Source organism: Archocentrus centrarchus, unplaced genomic scaffold (assembly GCF_007364275.1).
Source record: "Archocentrus centrarchus isolate MPI-CPG fArcCen1 unplaced genomic scaffold, fArcCen1 scaffold_29_ctg1, whole genome shotgun sequence".
In the NCBI taxonomy this organism is placed as follows: domain Eukaryota; kingdom Metazoa; phylum Chordata; class Actinopteri; order Cichliformes; family Cichlidae; genus Archocentrus; species Archocentrus centrarchus.
Window position 1 is genome coordinate 4,301,486 of NW_022060258.1, and position 24,142 is coordinate 4,325,627.

The following is a 24,142-nucleotide window of genomic DNA, read 5'->3' on the forward strand; positions in this document are numbered from 1 at the left end:
AGAGGTTTAGAAAGTGCTGAAGTGCCTTCCAGACCAACCGAGGCCAATCAAGGCCAGCCCAGGCGTGCCTTTAATTAGAAATTAATCCCAGAGACTCCCACTCTGCAGTGCAAGGCCAACAGGGGCTGCAGAGAGTCTAACACGTGAATAAAAATGGTCTCTGATGAGAAGACTCTGCTGAGTCCACCGTGTTGATCTTTTTTTGACTAAAATTAAAGCTGGATCTAGTTTTGGTTGCTAATGATTGGTTACAAACTGTGAGATGTGTGGCGTGACTTTACACTTCAGGATTTTCCATTAATCTGTCACCCATTTTATTAAAAATCTCCCAGAAACAGAAAAATATTATAAAGTGAGGCGGTACTTCATTACACTGTGTGTGTGTGTGAGTGTGTGTGTGTGTGTGTGTGTGTGTGTGTGTGTGTGTGTGTGTGTGTGTGTGTGTGTGTGTGTGTGTGTGTTACCTGTCCCCACGATGCGAGGATCAGCAAAGTGCTTGGCGAGGATGGCAGCGAGCTGAGACAGAGTTTCCTCGTAGCCTGAGGGAGACAGATAAAATAAAACGTGGACACGCGTGTGCAGAGTTCTGCTAACGAGCACAAACGTGTTCGGCAGCCTGATGTCAGCTGACACACGCGGGAACGACAGCCGGGACACTGCGCACACACGAGTAACCATGAAGACAGAAACATGAGAGTGTGTGTATGTGTGTGTGTGTGTGTGTGTGTGAGAGTAGCTGTAGTGCAGATGCGAGTTCATCCATTCATCTCTGCTGCTGACAGCACAGCCTGAGTCATTTAATTGAACACCAAGTGTCACACTGATGCTCAGGTGTCCACAGGTTTAACACAGTGACAGCCTGCAGGGTTTCATCCTGGAGAGACTTTTTTGGCACCACCCTGAGAGCTTTGAGTCAGAGCCAAAGAGAAGAAACCTGCACTGTGATCCAGCTGTTTCTGTCCCTCTGTGAGTACCTGAACCGTTAACCCTGCGCTGGCACTACATGGATTCTGTTCTCCTGGGTCTTTGCAACCACGACACAAAAAAATGATTCTTTCTAACTGGCACACATCTAAAACCTTGGTGTTCTAACTACAGTACCACCACCCTCAGAGGGTTAATTACTTTTTTTCTCAGCTGGGGTTTGATTTAGTCGATGAAATTATCTGAAATAACAGGAAAATGCAGAGCTTTCTATTTCAAACCCTGCTTTAGGTCTGACAGGACAGTTTCAAACATGTGGTGAGAGAACCAGCGACAGGCCGGTTTGAGTGATGGTTACCGGCTCTTACCGGGCAGCTCCTCCATGCTGTTGGCCGGGCTGAAGTAGTTCTTGAGGGCGCTGTACGCGTTCATGGCGACGTTGAGGTAGAACTCCGGAGCGAAGGCGAACAAAGAGCCGGTGTTGTCGGCGTGCTCGATGGTGCGAATGCAGACGCACAGCAGCCAGTAGATGTCGAGCATCTTCTCCTGCGGACGGAGCAGCACACCGATCAGAAAACACCTCAAATGAAGATTAACGGTGGCGCAGCACAGGCGGAGCAGCCGGGTCACCTTCGAGTAGATGGTGGCATTGATCCAGGCCAGCCTCCTGCTAAGATGGTTCAGCTTCTCCGCAAAAACCTTCTGGCTCTTCTGGAGCTCCTCCAGGATGTCGGCCCTCTGAAACAGAGATTTAATCATTAATTAAGCAGGAGAGCGGCCATCAGTGCAGAGCTTCATTTATTTAGGCAGCCTGAACGAGCCACGGGATCACAAATGTTCTCAGATCTTAATTTCAGCTTCTGCTCGGTTTGCAGTGAATTAAAAAGATCCGTGTTCCTGCTCTGACCTGACAGGAGGTCCCTGCTGCAGGCTTCTGGTTTCCTGCCTCGCCGTGGTCCTGCGGTTAATGAGGACAGACACGGTCTGACAGTTTCTCAGCTGCAGAGGCCTCTGAGCCTCAGACTGCCCTCCCACAGTTCACAGAGCCTGGGGGGGGTCTCTGAACATCCCATCACTGATGGACACTCGGGCTGTCCGGGTGCTTTCAGGACTGTCAGGCTCCTGACGGGGGCTCGGCGTGCCTCCTCCCCTCCGCCTGAGCACAGAGTCCTTCCTGTCTGCCGTCGGAGAATTAGCTCGCCGTTCTTTGTTTGTCCCACAAACTGAGACACTGTGGCCTGCGTGGCACTAATGAGCGGAGCTTCTGTTTCACAACAGGCTGACAGGAGCGTGGCCAATTACCTCAACAAGAGCTCCGACAAACAAAGAGGGACATGTCAGATTTATTAATGAGGACGCACCAACAGGAAGCTGCAGAGCTGGACGTGAACACGGAGGGTTTAAACGAGGGTTTCTAGATTCAGTGGGACTTCCACAGGAGATCTGTGATGTGAATAAGACCCCCTGAAATCCTCTGAGTTCAGAAGCTGCCTGACAATCGGTCTGATTCTGCTTCAGTGTCACAGAGGTCAGAGGTCACCTGTACCTGCTCACAGAGACCTCATCTGCTTTTATTATGAATCTAAATGTGAAGAGAGGCAGGACAGCTGCAGCTCCATTAGACATAAAACTGTTCTTCAAACTCAAAAACATCAGAGTCACGCAGCACATGACTGACGTTTAATTTTAATAACTACAGATAATGAAGGAAAAAAGGTGGGAATTTGGGTGGGGGTGCAGGGTTCACCCCCCCCAGCAGAGAAATCATGACTCTGAAAAACAGCCGAACTCTTTAAAGCTTTCAGCTCTTCATCACAACATGTTTGCAGCAAAACTGATGACCAACAAATCACACAGACATCTGCTGACGTGCTGATATCAGTCATCAGTGGATGTTTTTCTGCTGGGGGGGGGGCTCAGCCTGAGTGCGAGCTGTCAGGAGAAGACGGCTAACTGCTGGTCTGTGTGTCAGATACGCTGATGGAGGAGGGCTGTATGCTAAGGTCAAAGCAAAGATGCTCTCGTCTGACAATCCAATCAAACCCAAACTGTATTTCACAGATATGAATGCAGGTGTGCCCTGAAACTTTCCCTCAGGTGTTCAAATGCCAACAAGCCTTTGCTGCTTCCAGCATCTCTAATGTCAAATAAAGTTTCTGTTTTAATGAAACGTGCAGTAAAGTCCAGCTTCGACTCAGCTGAAACCTCGTCAGTGTAACGTGGCGGCGCTCACTCTGCTGGGGCAGCGGGTGATCTTCTCCTCCGTGTCCTTCAGCGCCACGGCGTATTCATGGACATCATCCGAAACCACCACCATCTGAGGGGAGACACACATTTCAGCACTCTGGTAAAAAAAAAAAAAAAAAACAGCTGGAAGCACAAAAACTCTGATTGGCTGTTTGTAAAAATGACAATGAAAACACTTCAGATCTCCGTGTTAAACTGAATGTCTGCGCAGAGTGCTTTTCTCACCATGCAGCACCTATGGGATAAAACCACAGACATTACAGTCACAGAGCTGCAGCACTTCCAGCTGTGGTGGGATGTGTTTTCAAATTAGAAAAAGGACGCAGCAATGAGAGAGAGGTCGGAGGGTCGCACGGCTTCAGCTTCGAGGGCATTACTGAGAGATGAAGAGGAAACTGAAAGAGATGGGCCAATCATAGAAGAGGAAAAACATTTATTCTCTGTGAGCCCAGCGGTGTGTCCGTGTTTAACCAGAGGACTCAAAGAGCGTTTAGGTTTAATGCATGCAGACAGATTATTCACACGCTCGGCTGCAGCGATTAGAGGTCAGGCTGCTTCAAATAAAAAAGTAAAAATATAACCAGACACTCTAATGATCCTTCAGTCCAAACACAACCAGAGCTGTTACACAGCAGCTTCACAGGGATCTAAATCCAATGTATGAGGAGCGAGCACTTCTGGCTGACACAGCTCCTGAGTGTACTGGGAGCTGCTACGAATACCTTTATGTGCCTTCATGACTTTGACGTCGTCAGCGATCTGTCACAGGTCACGACTGTCCACAGATATTTCACCAGGTGAGGTTTGGAAAGACAAAGTAAAAGACACTGAAGGGGGATGAAAGTCAGACATGATTAGCAATGATGTGAACTCTTGGAGCGTGATGATCACTGAACTAAATAAAAAGAGAAACTCGTTAAAGATACTGTGGGGGATCCCTGATATCTGGAGTCTCGTACAGTGAATGCAGTTACCGCACCCCCACCCCCCACCCCCACATGCTGAAGATGACACAACAACAACACTTCAGAGTTTATCCACCTGCAGACAAAACAGGCTCCCTGTGAAGGTCAGATTCTTCCACATGAATAAAATATGCAGCATTAACCTTTAGTGTTCACATCCTGCCATAAAGGAGTCCTCCAGCTGAAACATGACAGGAGCCGTCAGCATTCACCTTTACAGCACGGAGTTCCACAGGGTTCTGTGCTAGGACCAACTCTATTTACACACTACATGCTTCCCTTAGGCAGTATTATTAGAAAGCACTGCATCAATTTTCATTGTTATGCAGATGATACTCAGCTTTACCTATCAATGAAGACAGATGACACACATCAATTAGTTAAACTGCAGGAATGTCTTAAAGACATTAAGGCCTGGATGACCTCTAATTTGCTGCTTCTAAATTCAGATCAAACTGAAATTCTTGTTCTCGGCCCCACAAATCTTAGAAACATGGTGTCTAACCAGATACTTACTCTGGATGACATTACTTTGGCCTCCAGTAACACTGTGAGAAATCTTGGAGTCATTTTTGACCAGGATATGTCCTTCAATGCACATATTAAACAAATATGTAGGACTGATTTTTTTTTGCATTTGTGCAATATTTCTAAAATTAGAAACATCCTTTCTCAGAGTGATGCTGAAAAGCTCATTCATGCATTTATTACTTCTAGGCTGGACTATTGTAATTCATTATTATCAGGCTGTCCTAAAAGCTTCCTGAAAAGCCTTCAGCTGATCCAAAATGCTGCAGCTAGAGTACTGACAGGGACTAGAAAGAGAGAGCAGATTTCTCCCATATTGGCTTCTCTTCATTGGCTCCCTGTTAAATCTAGAATAGAATTTAAAATCCTTCTCCTCACATACAAGGTCTTGAATAAACAGGCACCATCTTATCTCAAAGACCTCATAGTACCATATCACCCCAACAGAGCACTTCATTCTCAGACTGCTGGCTTACTTGTGGTTCCTAGGATACTTAAGAGTAGAATGGGAGGCAGAGCCTTCAGCTTTCAGGCCCCTCTTCTGTGGAACCAGCTCCCAGCTTGGATTCAGGAGACAGACACCCTCTCTATTTTTAAGATTAAAATAAAATGATATAATTGAATTTCAGGGCTCACAGAGACTTCAGAGATGTGATGCAGCCCCATCACAGTGAAATGAAGTCTGCTTTTGGGTGCAGGGTGGGGGTTTTTATCAGTGTCAGGTATGTGTATTGATTACTCTCATGGAAGCTGCTGAAAGGTGGGCATACCTGTGCCCTCTGTCATTGAGGCTGTTAACCTGTGAGTCAGAGCAAAGCTGATGCTAAAATGGACCGAATGGATCGATGCCGAGGGCCAGTGAAGCCAGCGGCAGCTGCGTGTTTGGTTTACAAATTAAAAGTAGAGCTCAGGCAGTGTGAGGAGGACGATGAATCAGCTACAATCCACAGGATTTATAATCCCGTTATTTTCCCTCTTCGATTTACTCTTAATCTAACTCAAACTGCTCAAAAGAATCAGAAACAAACAGAAGGTAAACTAAATCTTGCCCTGGTTTTAACACCTTTTCTCCCTTCATACATCATCTGCTCCAGTTTTAGATTTTTTAAATCAGCCCACAGGCCCTGGGAGGTGTTCAAGGCTCCAAAATGTTTCTACTAAGGCAGAAGGTGTCATTCTGATAACGAAGGAGAGGCTAAAATGTTTGGATGTGAGCAGCTTCTCGTCCTCAGAGACAACAAATATTACCTCAAAAGGGCAGCGCTTCCTCTTAGAGGGTAAAAACACAGAAACGTCATTGGTCCCCGTACAGTGAAGGACAGGCTGAGTTTTTCTTACCTTATCTGACATGGCTGTGGGCTTTTTTTTAAATTCTGTTACATGAATTTAAATAACTACTGTGTTCAAGTGAATCAAAACTGGATCAAAACAGGTCGTCTTGTTCTTCCTCCATCTACTCCCTTTACAGGTCTCACAGCCAATCATCTGCCTCCATCTCCCCTTATTCCAGCATCCTCCTCTGTTGCACCGACCCTCTGCACGTCCTCCTTCACTGCATCCATGAGCCTGGCAGCTCCATCTTCATCATCCTTTGTCCAATATCTCCACCCTCCCTCCTCTGCACATGTCCAACCCATCTCAGACTCGCCTCTCTGTCCCTCTGACGGACTCATTTCTAATCCTGTCCATCCTGCTCACCCCCAATGAAGATCTGAACATCTTCAGCTCTGCCTCCTGTCTTTGTGTCAGTGCCTCCATCACAGCAGGTCTCACTTCCACCCTGTAAACCTTCTCTATCGCTCTGGCTGCTCTCCTTCTGTCACAGGTCACCCCTGACTCATCTCCACCTTCTACACTGAAAATAAACGGTTTGAATCTGATTTTGTGAGAATGGTGGTTTGTTTGATAGTTTCCCTAAAAATACATTTTAAAAAGGATCACACTGGCTCGTGGACTGCGTCTGGAGGAATTTCCAGGGCCAGCAGGGTGTTGGGTTTGGGAGCCCTGGAAATTGTTCTCTCTTTTTCTGTGGGCTTCGTCCGAGCGTGACCTTCAGAGTGTAGTTCACTATCTGAAGCTGAGTGTGAAGCAGGTGAGGTGAGAGCCTGAGACCGGGACTCTGGAGGAAACGACGGACCGCTCCGTCTCCGGATCTTTGTACGAGCAACGTGAGCCTCAGCGTTTGTTCGAAGAAGCGTTTGGACCCAGAAATGGTTAAAGGCATCGGACAGGACACTAATAATGACTAATAATGTGGTGTTTCTGTTTGTTTGATATTGTGTGTTACAGCATATTTTACACACACACACACACACACACACACACACACACACACACACACACAGGCAGGCTCACCTTCCCGAGCTGCTGGTGGACGCTCAGGTTGTACATCATCACGATCCCGTCCACGATCTCCAACAGAGACTTGTCTGCGATTGGTTGATCGGGCTCCTCCAGCGGTCGCCCCAGCAACAGGCCATCGTTTCCATGGCTTCCCTCGACTTCAGGTTGAAGAGAAGAGAAACAGGAAGTAGTTATAAAGGAGCGCTTACAGGTGTGGAGCTCTCAGGCGGTGCAAGCTGATGGATCACGCTTCCTCCCACAGACTCAGGAGGATAACTGGAACCACATAGACTTCTGTCCACATGTAACCGGCCAATCAGGGACGAGATCCTCACCAGACTGAGCTGAATGAAAAGCTGAATTTGACTAATGGAGGAAACGAGCTGGAGACTGACTCAGTTTGGAGTAACAGTGAAAAATAATGATGTGAAATCAACAAAACACCTGAAACACTCCAACAGCATCTTCAACAGGAAGTGACTCAATTAAAGCTCACAGCACACAAAGACCTCGTTAACTGGCCCTAAGGTGACGTCAACAGTGAGCTGAAACCTGAAGTCCCAGGTCTGAAAATGTATTACAGGAAATAAATGGGTGTGCAGATGGACATCATGAATATAAGCTGAATGCAAACAGCTCCAAAGTGTCCTGGATTCAGGTGAGGTGGCTCATTTCTGAGTTTACCTGTAAATAAGTTTGTGTTTTTAATCGGGGTGGCAGCTGGAGAAATATCAGCCAAATGATATTTACTTTCCAGGATCAATCCACCGCATCACTGCAAAGCACCAAACCAAAACCCAGGGAACAAATACTAATCAAAGAAGCTCCTCTTTAGCAGCAGGACACCAAGGATTACTCGGATTACTCTGCTGGGCGCCGGGACTCACTGCAGCACCAGAACGGAGTGAGTGTGAACGGTTATTTAGGATGAAGAGGAAAAAACGCTTTTCCCGCCGTGGTATCAGTCGCCATCAGCTTCTGTTTCCAGTCACAGCGCCCTCAGTCAATATTTGGGCCGAGTCCAAACATTTCAGTCCTTATTAATAATTTAGACTCTAAAAGATGGAAATACAACCTGCATGGAAAAACATTTTCCTGCTGCAGTGCCGTCTGCGAGAGGACCGTTCGGGTCCTTCATCTTTCACTTTGTTGATATAAAATCACTGAGACACGGATCAACAATCACACCAGCACACTGGTGCCATGACACCACAGAAACAGCAGGAGGCAGTGTGCTGGTTTCTTCACACACTTCACACAAAGACGACTTTTACTAAAAGATGCTGAACAGACGGCGGTCACACTGGACAACGAGGAACCAGCACAGAGCGGTGCTGGTATTAGGAGGAAGATGAAGGCTGACAGTCCGTCTTTGGGCTGCTCCCTTCAGCTGATCATCTGCCTCTATCTCACCCCACCTCTAGCATCTTCTTCTGTCACACCGACCCCCTGGCAGCCACCGGTTGCTAGGGAAAAATGCATATTCCCCAATCAGTTGGCAAGTGGTTGCTGGAGCCTGATGGCAGTCATTGGGTGAAATCAGTTGCAAAGAGGTATACAGTGCTACCACGAGAACGTCCCTCTGGTTGCTTTGGTCATTAGCAAAGTGCTGCAGTCAGCTGTAGTTTGCATCACAGACACAGACTTGCCTGCAAACATTCGCCATCTGCTCGCTGAGCTGCAGTCAAACAGTGAAAAGTGCGACACAAACCAGAAACAGAGAGCGCTCACCTTCAAAGTAAAAGTTGAAGGCGACCGTGGCAACCAAAGCAATCAGAAGTCTCAGGTGCAGCACCTCTTCACCTCTTTGCAACCACTTTCACTTAGCAACAGTCAGCAACCAGTCAGGGAGGCAGAGGCTGCCAGGGCCTCACTGACCGCTCTGCCTGTGTGACTGAAGGCTTTGATTAACACTGGCTGAGCTCCCATTAAACAGCATCTTCCTGGACACATCCAGAAGGACTCCAGCTGCAGAGCTCTCTCTGCTCCTACACTGAGCGCTCTGTGATTTCACCACAAACAGCGAGCAAACATCAACTAACATCTGCTTCAAACTGAAGAACGGAGGATCGATGCCGCTGATGAGCGAGCAGCTTTGAGGTTTCCAATCCTGAAGATGGTGCCTCAGGTGAGGAGGATGCTCATCATTTTTCCAACATTCACTGGATTATGACCAATGAATCTGTTCCCAAGGTGAGCCGGTCAGAGGTGAAATGTACTGTAACATCCTGAGACATTCAGAGGAAACCACTGAACTGAGGAGCCATCATACGGTGACTCAGAGCTCATTCAAAACACTGCCGCTCGCTACCTGGACCACTCACCAGACTTGCCTCCTTATCCATCATTTTAATGTTTGCTGGAGATGCAGTGGTGGTCACAGAGATGCAGGAACGGGACCACCCACAGAGAGCGCCCAGCAGAAAGGCTGCAAACATCCAGGGGTGGTCCAGGTGGTCTTGGAGCTCCTCGTCTTACATTCTCTGTCACAGGTATTATCCTTGGACTGCTCAATACACTGTTTGAACAGCAAGTCAACTCTGTCCTGCAACGTGCAGCGAGAGCTGTTCAGGTTAGGCTGCAGAAGTAAAAATCAGCCTCCGCTTTCACCACGAGGCCTTTTCCCAGCAGGGGCCCACTGATTATTCTTGGTCCTTATTTTTCAAGCTTCTTTGTTGCTTCCACACTTTCAGTTCTCTCCTGATCCTCTAACTTTGTTTTATGCATCTGCTTCATACATGAATTTGGGGTTTTCCTTCAATCCTGTCACCTGATGACTCGCAGTTCAGGCTGTTTGTGGAGAGTAAACCCAACGATGATCACGCTCACAAAGCCACTTTACCACAGTGAACAGCTTTAACCAGCAGAAAATGTACCGAGCATCAAACTTGCTGCAGAACAGTCCAACAAATCCAAAACTGTGAGCCACGTCTATTTTTCACTTAGTTAAACGTGACTGCACTCAGGAACACACGTTTACATTTACAGACTCACACACTGGTCCACACGGGCCTCACACCTCTGCGTTTCCTGCAGGCACGTGGACGTCTTACACTCTGGAGTCTGTTGCCTGAATTAACTTCGTCTTTTTAAACGCAGGAAAATGCAGAAATTCTGAGCACGCTGACCGACGTAGGTAACCACTTCCTGTGTCTCATCCTGGAAATCAGCGAGCAGAGTTCAGAGGCGGCTCATCCTGAATGAACCCGCCCCTGATAACTAACCAACAACCTTTAATCTGAGGAGCTCTGACCGCCGCTCCTCACTGAGAGTCTGTCCAATCAGAGCGAGGTGCTAAGTACTCACTGTCCTCCTCAGTGCGCTGCTCTACGGCGAGTGTTCGGACCTTCACCTTCTCCGGCTGACTCAGGGTTCGTCTGGGGGTCATCAGGCTGACGGCGGCTGTGCTCAGAAAGCGGTTGGCCCGACCCAAAGTGGGAGAACTCAACCAGCTGTACCTCGCCTCAGCGCCAGACGGCCTCTGCAGTTATAGAAAAACGTCTGTGAGCTTCACAGTTTTTCACTGTCACAGCTGTGAAATTAGCAAAGTATAAACATTAAATATTACAATTTTCAACAGCTGGTCTATTAGAACATGTACCAGATCAGACGAGTCAACATCCTGTCATATAACCCAAAGTTTCTGATAAAGAGCTCAGTGTATGTGCAGTTATCCCTGTGAGCCAAAAGCTCAGACTGCTCTAAACACTCAAACTCGGGTTTCTGAGGGGCGGCCAATCAGAGAGCAAGTTGACTTTAACGGGGAGGGGCTAAAGCAGCTTGTTTCAGACAGAGGATGAACTGAGTGTCTGCACCGAGGCCCAGGATAAGATACAGAAGGATTATTCTGAACAGTGAATCATGCAAAGCGGCTGTGGTGGAGTCCAAGAATGAGAAAATGGAGGAGGAGACTTTTTATTAATTAACCAACGCGTGAAACTGAGATTAACCCTTAAGTGACCAAGCCCTGCATGCACCTAATCACTAAAACATTTACTACCATCAATTTAAATCTACTCCTCCAACAACCTGTCATTATTCCCACAGGAACTGGCCCACTGATGTGGAAAAGATAAGCTGAAGTGATCTGCAGTGAATGATGCATCGTGGAGAAGATGAAGTTTGGCGTCTCCCTGGTGCTGATCCCTGTGTGCAGGAACAGCTGGTCACTTTCAGAGGCAGCTGCAGTTTCAGGACATACAGGAAATACACCTTCTTCTCTAAACCGACCAAAGATGGAATAAAAATCTGAGCCCAAAAATTATTTCTGCATCAAAGTGATTGAAAACCATATTCAGTGAGAAACTGTACAGGTAAAGGAATCATTACAGGCATGACAAAGACAAATGGAGCCATTAAGAAAGGAATTCCTGTATGAAATTTATGGGACCATAATTGAGCCACTCGGCCATTTTCAGCAGCTGAAAGGGTCTGGCTGTTTGAAGATTACGCGTCTCCTCTGAAGAGAGTCCTGCTCATTCAGTTAGCATGTTCCTGCAGAGAATCCAGAGAAGCACGGGGAGCAGGAGCAAAGAAGCGCTGCAGGGCACGCAGCAGCGCTTTACATCTCCGGGATTCAGAGAACGTGTCTCCACCAGATTCCAGTGTAACGAAGGAACAGCACCGGCTTCACTGCAGCTCTGCACAGCCATCCGGTGGGTCGGACCGGATCCTCCAGCTGGTTCTGGTCCCCGGCCAGATTCTTTACCAAGCATGACATGCACACCTCCACCTCACTCTTCATAACGTTTACATATTTCATTCTAATATCTGTAAGTAGTTATTGTATATTATTTCTGTGTACTTATATATATTTATATAACATTTGTGTAGAAACTTGGCAATAAACAGATGAAATCAGAAATCTCAGAAACATGAAGACTGACTGTTTTTTCCATCAATAAAGTTTTCTTTTGAAGAGGCTGGAAACATGACATCATCACATCTGCAGGAGAAAAAACACCCACCTGAGCGGCTCCACTCTCATCGTCCTCGTCCAGGTCGTCCATGGACGTGGCCTGGATCTCTGCGGGGTCGATGATGATGTTGGCTTTACTCGCCAAATCATCTGTGGGGGAAAAAAAAAGGCATATTGATCATGTTTAATTTCTCCACTCATGCCAAAAGAATCAGATGAATCTGCAGAAAAAAGTCAGAATAAACGACGGAGGTTACATCGGACGTGCTGATAACCTGAATCACAGCAGCAGAAACGATCTGCATGGAGAGGCGACGCTGCGTCTAAGGAGAGCGTCTAACTGAGGGAACCGCACGGCTGCGGTAAAAATGACCCCAATCCTTCACCGAAAGGTTAAAACTAAGATTTATTTGTTTCCCGGGAATGAAGAGGGAAAAATTAAAAGACTCTAAAACATGAGCACCACATACTGGCCAAACTCATATTTTAAATACCTGTGCTGTATCGCACACCACCTCCTCCACGCTCAGCCTCTCTGAAGTCTTTCACACTTCATTTCTCCACCTCTGCACCCTCTCCTCCATCCTTCCCTCATCAGTCTCTACCTGCATTTAATCAGCCTTTGATTAACACCCCCGTCATTTAGCTCCGTAAATCACTGTGCCATTCATCACCCGCTAACTGCTCTCACGATGACGCGTCATCTGGAGTTAACCAAGCTTCGCCTCATGTATTGATTAGCTGTGATCGATGTAATTTAAATACCGGGCACCACATTTGAGCGCTGGTGAGGAAGCAGGTTTCTTATCAGGGAAGTCAGGACTTTTTTCTTTTTATGGATCTCCATGTGTGGATACTTGTTACTCAGACTGTGTTTGGGATGTGATGGGGTAGGAGAAGAAGACTGATTTCCTCTCAGCAGTGTTCGGGGGTTAACACTCAGCTCCCTGATCTGAGCCTCTGTCAGTCGTGGTGATGGTTTGGTTTCATGAGCGGTCTGCTGGTGCTGCTATGAACTGTGGGACACATTTATCTCATTCCTTTCATGAAGCATGCTCCCCTTTTCATAAAGGAGGTAGGAAAGGACGCACTGCAGCTCCTTTCCTCAGTATTCAGAGGATTCAAAGAGCTGTGTTGGCGGCTGCAGAGCCTTCAGGCTCACTACACTCAGTGCCTGATAAACAGGAGGAAAAACACCAGGAGGATCAAAACCCACGTCGATGGGAGTCACAGCCTTGGTTTCTGAGCAGCTGATGGACCATGATTACAATTGTATCTGCTGCTGAGCTGCATTAGGTGAGGGAAAAAAGGTGGTTACTTTCAGAAACACTGAATCTGGTGCCTCACACACACTTTCAGCCTAAACTTATCCATCCATCAGATTTTTTAAAGAACCAGCTCAAAGGCAGCGACCAGTTTAATTTCTGCTTCTCTTAACTGGGTCGGCCGTCTGCGTTTTTAGCCAGTCTGTGAGCAGAAAGTCACAGACAATAACCGGCAGCAGCAACAATCCCACTGCAGCTTCTCCACAAACTGCACAGTTCAGTCCAAAGTGCTGCAGCCGGACAAACAGTAAGTAAACAGCACATTAGGCCTGTGTGAAGGTTCACGATCCTCCTGATCGCCTTCAAACTCCTAACTAAGTCACACGGTGGGCTCCTGCTGGCCTGTCAGAGGGAGAAGGTTCAGACCTAACAGAGCCCGGTTTGTTTCTCTAAAGATCAGTGTGTGAGCCGCAGCCCACTGAGCGTCACCGGCTGCAGACGGCGTATTTGAGCCTTTGTTTACTTTTCCTCAGCAGCCAATGAGCAGCAGCCTGACACTAAGCTGACGCTAATGAAGACCACCCACATGCAGGCAGAAACTCTCAAACAGCTCCTGCAAGTGAAGGGGGGGTATTTTTAAACTCTGAGCTGCTAATGAGCTCGTCAGGACTGTTCTGCATGAAACACTCTATTTAACAACCTCCTAAACTGCTGCCGTGAACAGGAAGTTAGAGCAGCTCCTCGCAGACTTTTATAACTCACACAGAGACGAAGAGGAGGAGGACGACACACACCTGGGCTGCAGGAGGAAACGTACAATTAAACTTATCACAATTTTACCAACAGATGTCTGAGGAGCTTTTTTTTTATTGTAGGAACAAAATTAAATGAGATTTTCAGGAGATAAATTACCTGCAAATGAAATGGTTCAACCTGCATGTATGTAAATCCTGTTTAATGCCATCATTTGTGCATCACTCTGCAGGACGGCAGCATCTCTGTGTTTCGGACCACTGCTGAGGATTTATTCAGTTAATCACCTTAATCAGGGAACTGTGAAACGTGTCCGCCAGTATAACCTAAATAAGGCTCAAAGTCTTTAATAAACTTCAAGGCAAGTCAAAGTTTATTTCTATAGCACAATAAAAGCACCATCAAAAATCACACCAAGGTTCCCTGGGGTGACAATAAGAGGCTAAAAGACCAATGATACTGTCATACCCATCTAACAGGTGGGGTTGCCCAAATAAAACAATTTCTGTTTTGCTTTTGTTCAGTTTGAGGAAGCTTATCTCGAGCAATGATTAAACGTCTCTAAGACAGTTCACCAGTGCCTGGATAGAAGCATGGCTGTAAAGGTAAATACACTCCTGATCAAAATCTTAAGACCAGTTAAAAAATTGCAAGAATTTGCATTTTGCACTATTGGGTCTTAAGAAGGTTCTAAGTAGAGCTTCACGATGCTAAAAGAAGAAATCGGCGCAGGAGACAAAAACTTTTGAGCAGGGAATTTTTTGAAAACTGCATTTACACTCAAACATGATTTTTTCAGCTGATCAAAAGTTTAAGACCACAGCCTTTAAAAGCAAAACCTGTGCAAAAATTTGGATTCCATGTCATTTTCTGTCAAGTCTTTACACTGTCAAGACCTCCTGATGGCAAAAGCAAAGAAGCGCACTGACTTTGAACGTGGTAGGATTGTTGGCCTCTCACAACGTGCCATCGCGGCTGAGGTTGGACGCAGTAAGACAGTCATTGTGCATTTTTTTAAATGATCCTGAGGGTTATGGAACAAAAAGTCAAGTTGACCCAAAAAAATTTCACCAGCACTGAGCCACAGGATCCGATTGGCTGTCTGTCAAGACACGGGACGATGCTCTACCCAAATTAAGGCCATTACTGGTGCTGACTGCAGCCCCATAACCATCAGACGGCATCTACGAGGGAAGGGCTTCAGAAGCAAAAAACGTCTTCAAAGGCCACGTCTTCTTCAACGCCACAAAACTGCCCGTTTGGACTCTGCAAGGGTGACCAAACATGGGACACTGAAAGGTGGAAGAAAGTTGTCTTCTCTGATGAGAAAAAATTTAACCTTGATGGTCCTGATGGCTTCCAACGTTACTGGCATGACAAGGAGATCCCAGCTGAGATGTTTTCTACACGGCACAGTGGGGGGGGGACAATGCTGCAGTTCACAATGCCCGCCTGACAAAGGACTTCTTCCAGGAGAATAACATCACTCTTTTGGACCATCCTGCATGTTCCCCTGATCTAAATCCAACTGAGAACATTTGGGGATGGATGGCAAGGGAAGTTTACAAAAATGGACATCAGTTCCAGACAGTGGATGCCCTTCATGAAGCCATCTTCAACACTTGGAGCAACGTTCCCACTAGCCTCCTGGAAACACTGGCATCAAGCATGCCTAAACGATTGTTTGAAGTGATCAACAAGAATGGTGGAGCTGCTCATTACTGAGTCCTTTTTTTGACACTTTGATTTCTGTTTTGAGGGGTTTTCGGGTTTTTTTGAGCTACAGTCTTAAACTTTTGATCAGCTGAAAAAATCATGTTTGAGTGTAAATGCAGTTTTCAATAAATTCACTGCTCAAAAGTTTTTGTCTCTTGCGCCGATTTCTTCTTTTAGCATTGTGAAGCTCTACTTAGAACCTTCTTAAGATCCAATAATGCAAAATGCAAATTCTTGCAATTTTTTAACTGGTCTAAAGATTTTGATCAGGAGTGTATATCTGTAGGTCATCCTACAAGCAAAGCATCTAAAGAGAATGGAATGGGACCCAGTAAAGAACCCTGAGGTACCCCACAATGAGTGGGAACGCAGATGTCAAATACTGTCCTAAATGGACAGAAAAACTGACCTGACAAATATGACTGGAACCATTTAAAGGCTGTACCTTTAATACCCACACATGATTCGAGCTGTGACAGAAGAATGCTGTGATCTACAGTGACAGCCAAATTACCAGAATCAAGAGTTTAAAGCAGGTCATTAAAGAGTCCAGACTCAAACTTCTCAGAGATGCCGTTTAAATCCAGGTATGACTGTAGCTGGTTGTAAACTACCTTCCCTAAAACCCTGCAGAGCTTAGAACTGGGACTGAAATTAGAAAGAAAAGTCTAAATTGCTCTTTTTGATGAGGGGCTGTATGATAGCAGGTTTACATTTTTTCACAAAGTGCAGATAAGGGGAGAATATGAACCTCACAATAAGAGAGTTAACAGCACTTAAAAGAGACTGAGGTTAGTATTTGACACGAGGTTTTGACACAAAAATGAGTGACTACAAAATCAGGAACTGATCATAATTCACTGTTATTCCTCCCAAAAACTGCAAATTCTAATAAGAAATCTTACTAGAGCACGCAGTACAGGTGTATTTAAGTTTATAACAAATGTCTGCACCTCACAGGTGGAGAACGGGTCAGCTGATGACTGTTGACACTGGAAACTGGATTTGAACACAGTCACTAATTCTTAGCAGAACACATCCCCCCCCCCCCCCCCCCCATCTTCTACAACTTTTCCTCTGTGAAATGATGGCAGGCGAGCGACACAGGTAAGACAGTCTGGATGCCAGGAACGGAGGAAGGCTTGAGGTTCGGTCACCCAGTGCTTTAAGATATGAGGTTCAGATATAAAATGTACTTGTCACTCATACACCAGAGCAGAGACATCTGCACACACTGGCACCAACTAACCTCAGAGTCTAAAAGCACCAAATACTTTATCATGAAGCAAAACTATGATAAAAACCTCAAATTTCAGAGAATCAGGAGTCTTAAGCCTGCGTTCATTCTGATGTCCAGCAGGGGGCGACCCTTCTGATGTCTGATGGTATGAAAGTCTGTGGGAAAATGAGCGTCCTGCTCAGCTGATCTCTGAGCTCAGTAAACTCTTTCCTTTCTGGTCTCAGTCGCTGCTCTCAGGTCGGACTGAACAAAACATGAAGCTCATTTTGGGAACGTCGGTCCCATCAGGGTCACTGAGGGGCAGGAAGTGGGCGGAGCAAGTTGGAGAGAGTAGGAGAGAGCAGTGCAGCTCAGTTTCTGTCAGCTCTACCCCCTCTTCAGTTACATCACAGTGGCCATGTCCATGGTTCATATACCTGAAGAAACGCTGCCAGTGGGCATAATAGCCTCTATTATTATGGTTCCGGTAAAACCAGCTGCAGCAGGTGAAGAAACCAGCACAGACACACAAAAGCTTACAGAGCTCACAGGTACAGGTAAATCCAACCTGCTGCACCTCCCCCTCACCTGCACTGTAACCTGAATTTTTCCCCTCCTTGTGTCATTTACATGGTTTGGGACCATCGTGGCTGTCACACTCTGTGGATGTGACATCATATCATATTTGTTTGTTTTTTCTTTTAAAAACGAGTTTTGCCTGAAGAAGGAAATCCGTTATGAGTCAGTCAGCAAACTGCCGGCTCTGACGGTTTAAAGGTGGTCTGAGGCCCGGCAGACCGTTTGCAGCTGCTCGGGCTCCTCTTGAAGGACGTGGCGTGCCCGCCTCCGTCATCACTGAAAGTGAAGAACGACTCCGCCTCTGAGGGGAAATCGAAATGAATGGGCCGCTGTAGCCAGTAATTGATTGCAGTCGTGCCGCTCTGCCAATCAGCAGACTGGCTGAACGGAGGGAAAATCAATCCACATTACACACCTGACTCCCACACCTGCTGATGACGGCAGGAACACGCCGCGCCTCGGTTCCTCCCCGTGACGGGCGTCTCAGACGCTTCTAGGTTTAATAATTAGACGAGCGGCGCCCTCCTGAGGAGCGCCTCAGGACCCACGAGGTTGGTTAAAGAAATGTGAGAACATTCAGAGCTTCGGTACATCACAGATCAGCATCTGATCAGAAGTCAGCCTTTACAGGCTCCCGCGAGCATCCAAACCCCGTTAAAAATAAATAAGTCAAACTCAGTATCTGAGGAACACGTCAGGAATTTGATGGATGTAAACACAAAGCAGGAGAACGTGTTCCTCTCAGCGATGTGAGAAGAGCTTTTAATGAGCTGATGCCGGCAGGCAGAGGAGGAGGGCACGCTTTTAACAACTGCTGCGGGGAAACTGGTTAAACTGGCTGAAACCAGGTCAGTGCTGGTCCTTCAGTGAGACGAACTGTTCGGGCTCCATTCTGTCAAACACAAAGCTCTTCCTCCCTCTGGTGGAGCTCAGCAGCACCGAGCTGCACACAGCTGTGAAGGCCACTTACATCCAGCACAGGAACAGATCCTGAGGTTACGGCAGGCCGTTTTAACTATCCGTTATTACATTTCAGATATCTAAATCTGCATTTTGATTAGACAAAACTACATTTTGACTATCCAGAATGGTAATTTAAGATATCTGCAATTACATTCTGACTAGTAAGAATAATAATTCAAGATATCATCAATTACATTCTGACTAGTCAAAATTACAGTTCTCTCTAATTTAGTTTTGCCTAGTCATTATTTGCTTTCAAGATATCTAGAAGTTAATTTGCACTAGTCAAAACTATTTATCGCCCATCTAAAAATACATTTAAGATATCTTTAATTAGAATTATGACTAGTCAGACTACAAAACAAGATATCTCGAATTCACTTTATGACTAGTCATAATGTAATTGTAGATATCTGAAATGTGAGCTTCAGATAGTAATTCATTGAAGATATCTTGAACTGAAGCTGCCATACAACTCAATGGTAAATCTGATGTCATTCGACTAGTCAGAATGTAATTAGAGATATCTCAAATAGGTATTTTGTCTAGTCAAAACATAAGTAGAGATATCTTAATTTACTAATACGTCTAGTCATAACTCAGTTTCAGATGTGAATCAGATTTGATGTTAAAACGGCCTGCCGTACTGAGTGTGACCCCATTAATAAAACAGTGTACGTGTCAACAACCGATCGTCCAATCAGGTCATCCTGCAGCATTTCTGTGATTACAGCCGTCAGACTGTGCTCGCAGCTTTCAGCCTCGTCATCGCTTGGCTAACGCTGGCCCTGACGCTGCCTTAACGCTCACACCTCCAGGCTCTGTGAGCTCCACCTGAACGGAGCTCAGGCGGTTTGGGATAAAGCCCACAATGAAGAAACGTTTATTTGCTGATTGTGCTCCAGCTCGTGTTCAGCACGTTATAAAACACTAAATGTGGAGAACTGGTGACAGACTGAGGATCATGTTTCCAGGTGCGCCGCTTACCTTTCAGGGTTTTCTTCAGGTGGGAGAGCAGCCCTCCCAGCCTCTGCAGGTCGAAGTAATCCACCTTCCCGTTGTAGAAGAGCTGAGGAGGGACGTAGGCCTCTGCAGACGGCAGGAGGAAGAGAGGAAACACAGCTAAACGTTAAACCGAGGGCTGAGATAACTGCATTATTATTTCATCATCATTCTACATAAAACATTTTTAAAAATTAAAAAACTCCTCTGTTTAGTTTAAAAATATGAAAATGGGTTACTGAAATTATTTTGGGGGCATTTGATTAGATTCTGGTTTCTCTTTTATTTTAATTTATTGATACATTTTCACACAAAATTCTAACATCATCCAATCATTTTATTAAGATATTTATATGAAAATAATCTCCCAAATATGGGATAAATAAAGGATTTTACATTATCTATATTATAAAGAATAATTAATTTTCTAATCTTTTTGAAACATTTTCCAAAAATCTTATTAATGATCAGGACATTTTTGCATATTTATTTTTAACAATGTACTCTGGTCACCTGTAATCATTTGATTCCTTTAAATCCAAATAGAGCTGTGAGATTTCAGTAGAGTTTAGTTTCTATCGGTGACAGAGGCCAAACTGAATCCGAGTTTGAGCGATTTCAGACTTCAGACGTGCTGAACAGCGGGGCGCCTCGCCCAGCTGCGCGTTCTGGGTCGATGCTGCAGCAGATACGAGCCAGCGCCGCCACACTCATCATAAATCATTTTCAGGATCATCTGACGCCTGATGCTTTTCAGAGGATTCAGACTCGTCTCATCAGCTCAGACGCAGATATGTGAACTCTGTCCATCTCTCACAGCCGTAAAGAGTCCTTTTACAAATCCATCACCTCCCTCCACCTGTCAGTGGGCGGGGTTAAAATTCAGGTGTGCTCGTTTTTTGGGGGGTTTTTGCAGTTTGTTTTGAGCTGTTTGTTTCCTCCCAGAGGATCACGGACAGATCACCTTAAAAACACGGCGCTCATGGTTTTATCTGACAGGTAACTGCTTCTCTCACACACACACACACACACACACACAGAACGTGTATAAAGGTGTAGCGTACCTTCGCTGCTCACACTGCTGGGACTCTTGTGGTGTCCTTCGTCCCAGCAGGCTCTGACCGCTGTGATGAGGCGGTGCAGGAAACACACCATGTACTCGGGCGGGCACAGAGCCGTGGGGTGCTGCTCGAACACACAGACACACACTTAGAGAACATCCACACAGAAACACACACACATGTAAAAACATGCTCGTCTTCTCAGCTGGAACCCGAAACGCCAAAGACTAAAAAAGAAAACGGCCTCACCTGTGAATCTTCACCTCATCGATCAATCTGCAGGTAAACTGATTTGAATGTTTAATAAAACATTTCATAAACTGCTGACTATGAAAATGATCCTCTGGGTTCTGCGTGGTGGACGTGAGCAGGTCCAGTGGGCCGAGCGTTTATTAATATAAAGTTTACCTGAGGGAACGTCTTCTTACATTTACAGGAGAAAAAAACTGCACGATCCAAACACTGAAATGATGTTTGCACTGCGTTCATTTACTGTGCTCTGTTTACTGCACTGATCAGCCGCTGCTCTCTAACATGTAAACCACGCAGCTGCCACATGCATCGCTGTATTTTATCTCTGAATCGTGGAGGGCCGGAGTGAGAGCCCTGCACGGTTTTCCGGGACCTCCTTCAGGACACGCTCCTTACCCCTCTGTTGCTGGCGTTTTCCTGGAGAAACTTCCTGAACTTGTTGAGGAAAATGTAGCGAGAGGCCTCTCCCTGAAAGAGAAGCAGACCTTCTCAGCCTGGTGAGAGCTTCACAGAGATGAACAGTAACCAAACATGAGGCTGAGAGGATTCCAGCTGCAGCTCAGAAACCTCAGCAGGTCGCTTTCACTCAGCCGAACGCCTTCATCAGAACGTTTAACAGAGCAAACACGTCTACATGCAATGTTCAGTAACCTGAAAAACACATCGTCAAACACATCGTGACTCAGCAACGGCTGCAAGGATTCACTCATCAAAACACCAAAGCAGGACGGCTGGTTTTATTCCCTGATTTTCCTTCAGATATTCCTGTACTTCCTCAAAGATTCAGACTGCTTTTATTACCTGAAACTATTTTCCTTTCAATCCTTTTTATTATTCTATAAACCCGCCGACTGCGTCTGGGTTTTATCGGTTCCAGCTGCTCTCTTCATCACGTTTTTATTCCACGAGTTTGTTCGGATGATGCTGATCCAGGAGGAGGTTCCCTGCAGGACAGGACAGGGATAGCTCATATATGTGATTTTTAGAGCGCTGATAACGATGCACACAGCTGCTCTGTGAGCTGCCACCTGACCCTCCATGAGGAGCAGAAACAGAAGAAACTCAGATTAATAACTTCTTTTCTGTCTCATAAATGTGTACTCTGACTTATTTGCTAAAAAAAAAAGACACGCACGTCTGATGGCTTTTATATCCATCGTAAACCGCTGGAGGAAATGGAACAAGTATACAGACAGAGGTTTGCTGCAGCTGGAAAGCTCAGACTCTGAGCACCCTTCTGGCTCCTGCAGGCTTAGAACAGGAGCCGACTGATTTCCATCCCTGACATTTTGCACGGGGCAGTGCTGTACCTACCGTGCTTTTGTCCTTGTTATTGAGCAGCAGCCTCAGGATCTGAACCTGCAACTCTTCCACCACTGCAGGAGAACAGAGCAGAGGTCAGACACAGGACAGGAAACGAGCTTTAATCAAAGCTGGTCGATAGTTTCAGGAGGAAACACAAAACCAGAATCCAGCTAAGAAGGCAGGCAGGTACAGTGGTATGTATAAGTCTGGGCACCCCTGATAACTCCCATGACTCTCCTTTATAAATCATTGGTTGTTCAGATCAGCAGTTTCAGTTAAATATATCATATAGCAGATGAACACAGTGATATTTGAGAAGTGAAATGAAGTTTATAGGATTTATAGAAAGTGTGCAATAATTATTTAAACAAAATCAGGCAGGTGCATAAGCTTGGGCACCCTTGTTGTTTTTTTCATACCACTGTAATCTCAGTAAAGAGGAAGCAGACGTGACAGCTGAGGTCAGATTCCTGATCAGCTTCATCCTCACAAACAGCTGAATTAACCACGAGTCTGACTCCAAGTCACATTCACTGTTTCCACCTTTACAGCAAAACAGGAAACAATGAGCGCTCGCTGTCATAAAGCAGCAGAGCGACTGAGGAACACAGAACAAATCAAACTCGGCCTGACCTTCGATCCTCTTCTTCAGTCTCTGGCAGCCTCTCTCGTAGGCTCGCCGCCTCAGACGCTCGTCTGCGCTCTCATCTTTGGGCTCCCGCTCATCTTTACCCTGAGTTTAAAAATGCATTATTAAAAGCTCTCCATCAGGCTGCTTCTGATTAATGCAAAGCACATAACCTGTATTATTATAAAGGCCTTGTTCTGTGCATCTATTACTCCTGTGGAGTTTTTGCTTGTGCTGCAGTCTGAAATGTGCAGTTGGACACTCTGAGCTGTGGTCTGAACGTTTTACATTTACGCCTGTTTCATAAAGTCTGGTCAGAAAGATAAAACCTGTCGGTGTCCTGCAGGGCTGCAGTCTGAGCCTCGCTGGTTATAGTTTCATATCTCTGTGCGATTCTAACAAACTCCATAAAATAAAGCAAAGCCTCGGTTCGGTTCACCTCCTTGTCGAAGTGCGTGGGCCACCAGGTGGTCGGGATGAGCTCCTCTAGCCCCGCCTCCTTCACCCTCAGAGGAGTCTTGATGTAAAAAAACACGACTGAGCGCAGAACATCGAACGTGAGCTTCAGTTAAGGAGGTGACAGTCCCTGCTGTTTAAACTGTGCTACATCACTCAGTGCTTTCACGCCCACAGCTGAAGGATATAAGACGTTGTTGAGCAGGTACTTCCTGGACTTCTCGTGGCGCAGGATGGCCGTGGTCAGCCGCAGGTAGTGAATCTGAAACAGAAACAGATCATCTGAAGATCGACACGACGTGCTGACTGATTTTAGATCATTTTAGATCTAAAATTAAAACATAACAGTTTGGACTCTGACCACCCTGAGCTTAAATAAGCCCTGATAACGGAGCTCAGTGGGTGTTTGCAGCTGGTCCTACCTGGAAGCCCAGGTCTGGGATGATGGGGGAGAAGCGGTAGGCCCTCAGTAAGGACATCATCAGCTGCTTCAGACACTCGTTCACTTCGTGGTCCTGCAGGGAGAAGACAAAGCAAACACCAGTTTAAAGTTGTTGTACTCCAGGGAAACGTGAAGGCTTCAGCAGAACGTAAATTTGTGTCAGACTTATAGCCCTGACGTGGAGGCTGAGCGCACCTCCACAGAACATGTTGCTACTTTACTTTAAATTAATGTATTTAAGATTGTTTGTGTTTGCTTTAAAACTGCTTCGTTACACTGGGTTAGCTTTATGCCCCACCCTGAGGCCTTAGTTTTGTTTAATAATTAAAGGAGCAGTTCAGCTGGCCGCTTAACACTGCCCCCCCCCCCTCCTCGAACCCCCTGATCTCCAGCTCTGTCTCTGTGGAGTCTGCATGTTCTCCCTGTTCCTGGGTGGCCTCCTTGCCACAGCAGTAGTGTCGCATGTTTGCCACATGCCCTTCCTGATGCAACCTCAAAGAGAGTCCAACCAGCAACCTTTCACTTGCCAATCATTAACCAAGACACCACTGGAGGCACTTCACTTTTGCAAATGGT

At 46.1% G+C, this 24,142-nt stretch overlaps 1 protein-coding gene across 3 annotated transcripts in view; it reads right to left on the minus strand.

Annotated features, from left to right (window-relative positions):
* Positions 1 to 24,142, minus strand: part of rnf123 (ring finger protein 123) — a 162,265-nt gene that overhangs the window by 127,289 nt on the left and 10,834 nt on the right. For 2 of the 3 annotated variants that reach the window (XM_030723862.1, XM_030723861.1), the window contains exons 14-28: positions 23,547 to 23,639; positions 23,313 to 23,386; positions 23,108 to 23,225; positions 22,674 to 22,773; positions 22,050 to 22,111; positions 21,132 to 21,203; positions 20,487 to 20,607; positions 19,408 to 19,509; positions 11,975 to 12,075; positions 10,314 to 10,488; positions 7,020 to 7,165; positions 3,158 to 3,241; positions 1,555 to 1,662; positions 1,293 to 1,470; positions 465 to 539 (exon numbers count right to left, since the gene is read on the minus strand). In XM_030723862.1, the coding sequence (XP_030579722.1) occupies positions 465 to 539; positions 1,293 to 1,470; positions 1,555 to 1,662; positions 3,158 to 3,241; positions 7,020 to 7,165; positions 10,314 to 10,488; positions 11,975 to 12,075; positions 19,408 to 19,509; positions 20,487 to 20,607; positions 21,132 to 21,203; positions 22,050 to 22,111; positions 22,674 to 22,773; positions 23,108 to 23,225; positions 23,313 to 23,386; positions 23,547 to 23,639 (1,609 nt within the window). The remainder of the gene's footprint in view (positions 1 to 464; positions 540 to 1,292; positions 1,471 to 1,554; positions 1,663 to 3,157; positions 3,242 to 7,019; positions 7,166 to 10,313; positions 10,489 to 11,974; positions 12,076 to 19,407; positions 19,510 to 20,486; positions 20,608 to 21,131; positions 21,204 to 22,049; positions 22,112 to 22,673; positions 22,774 to 23,107; positions 23,226 to 23,312; positions 23,387 to 23,546; positions 23,640 to 24,142) is intronic. The other variant, XM_030723863.1, reaches the window with a different exon arrangement.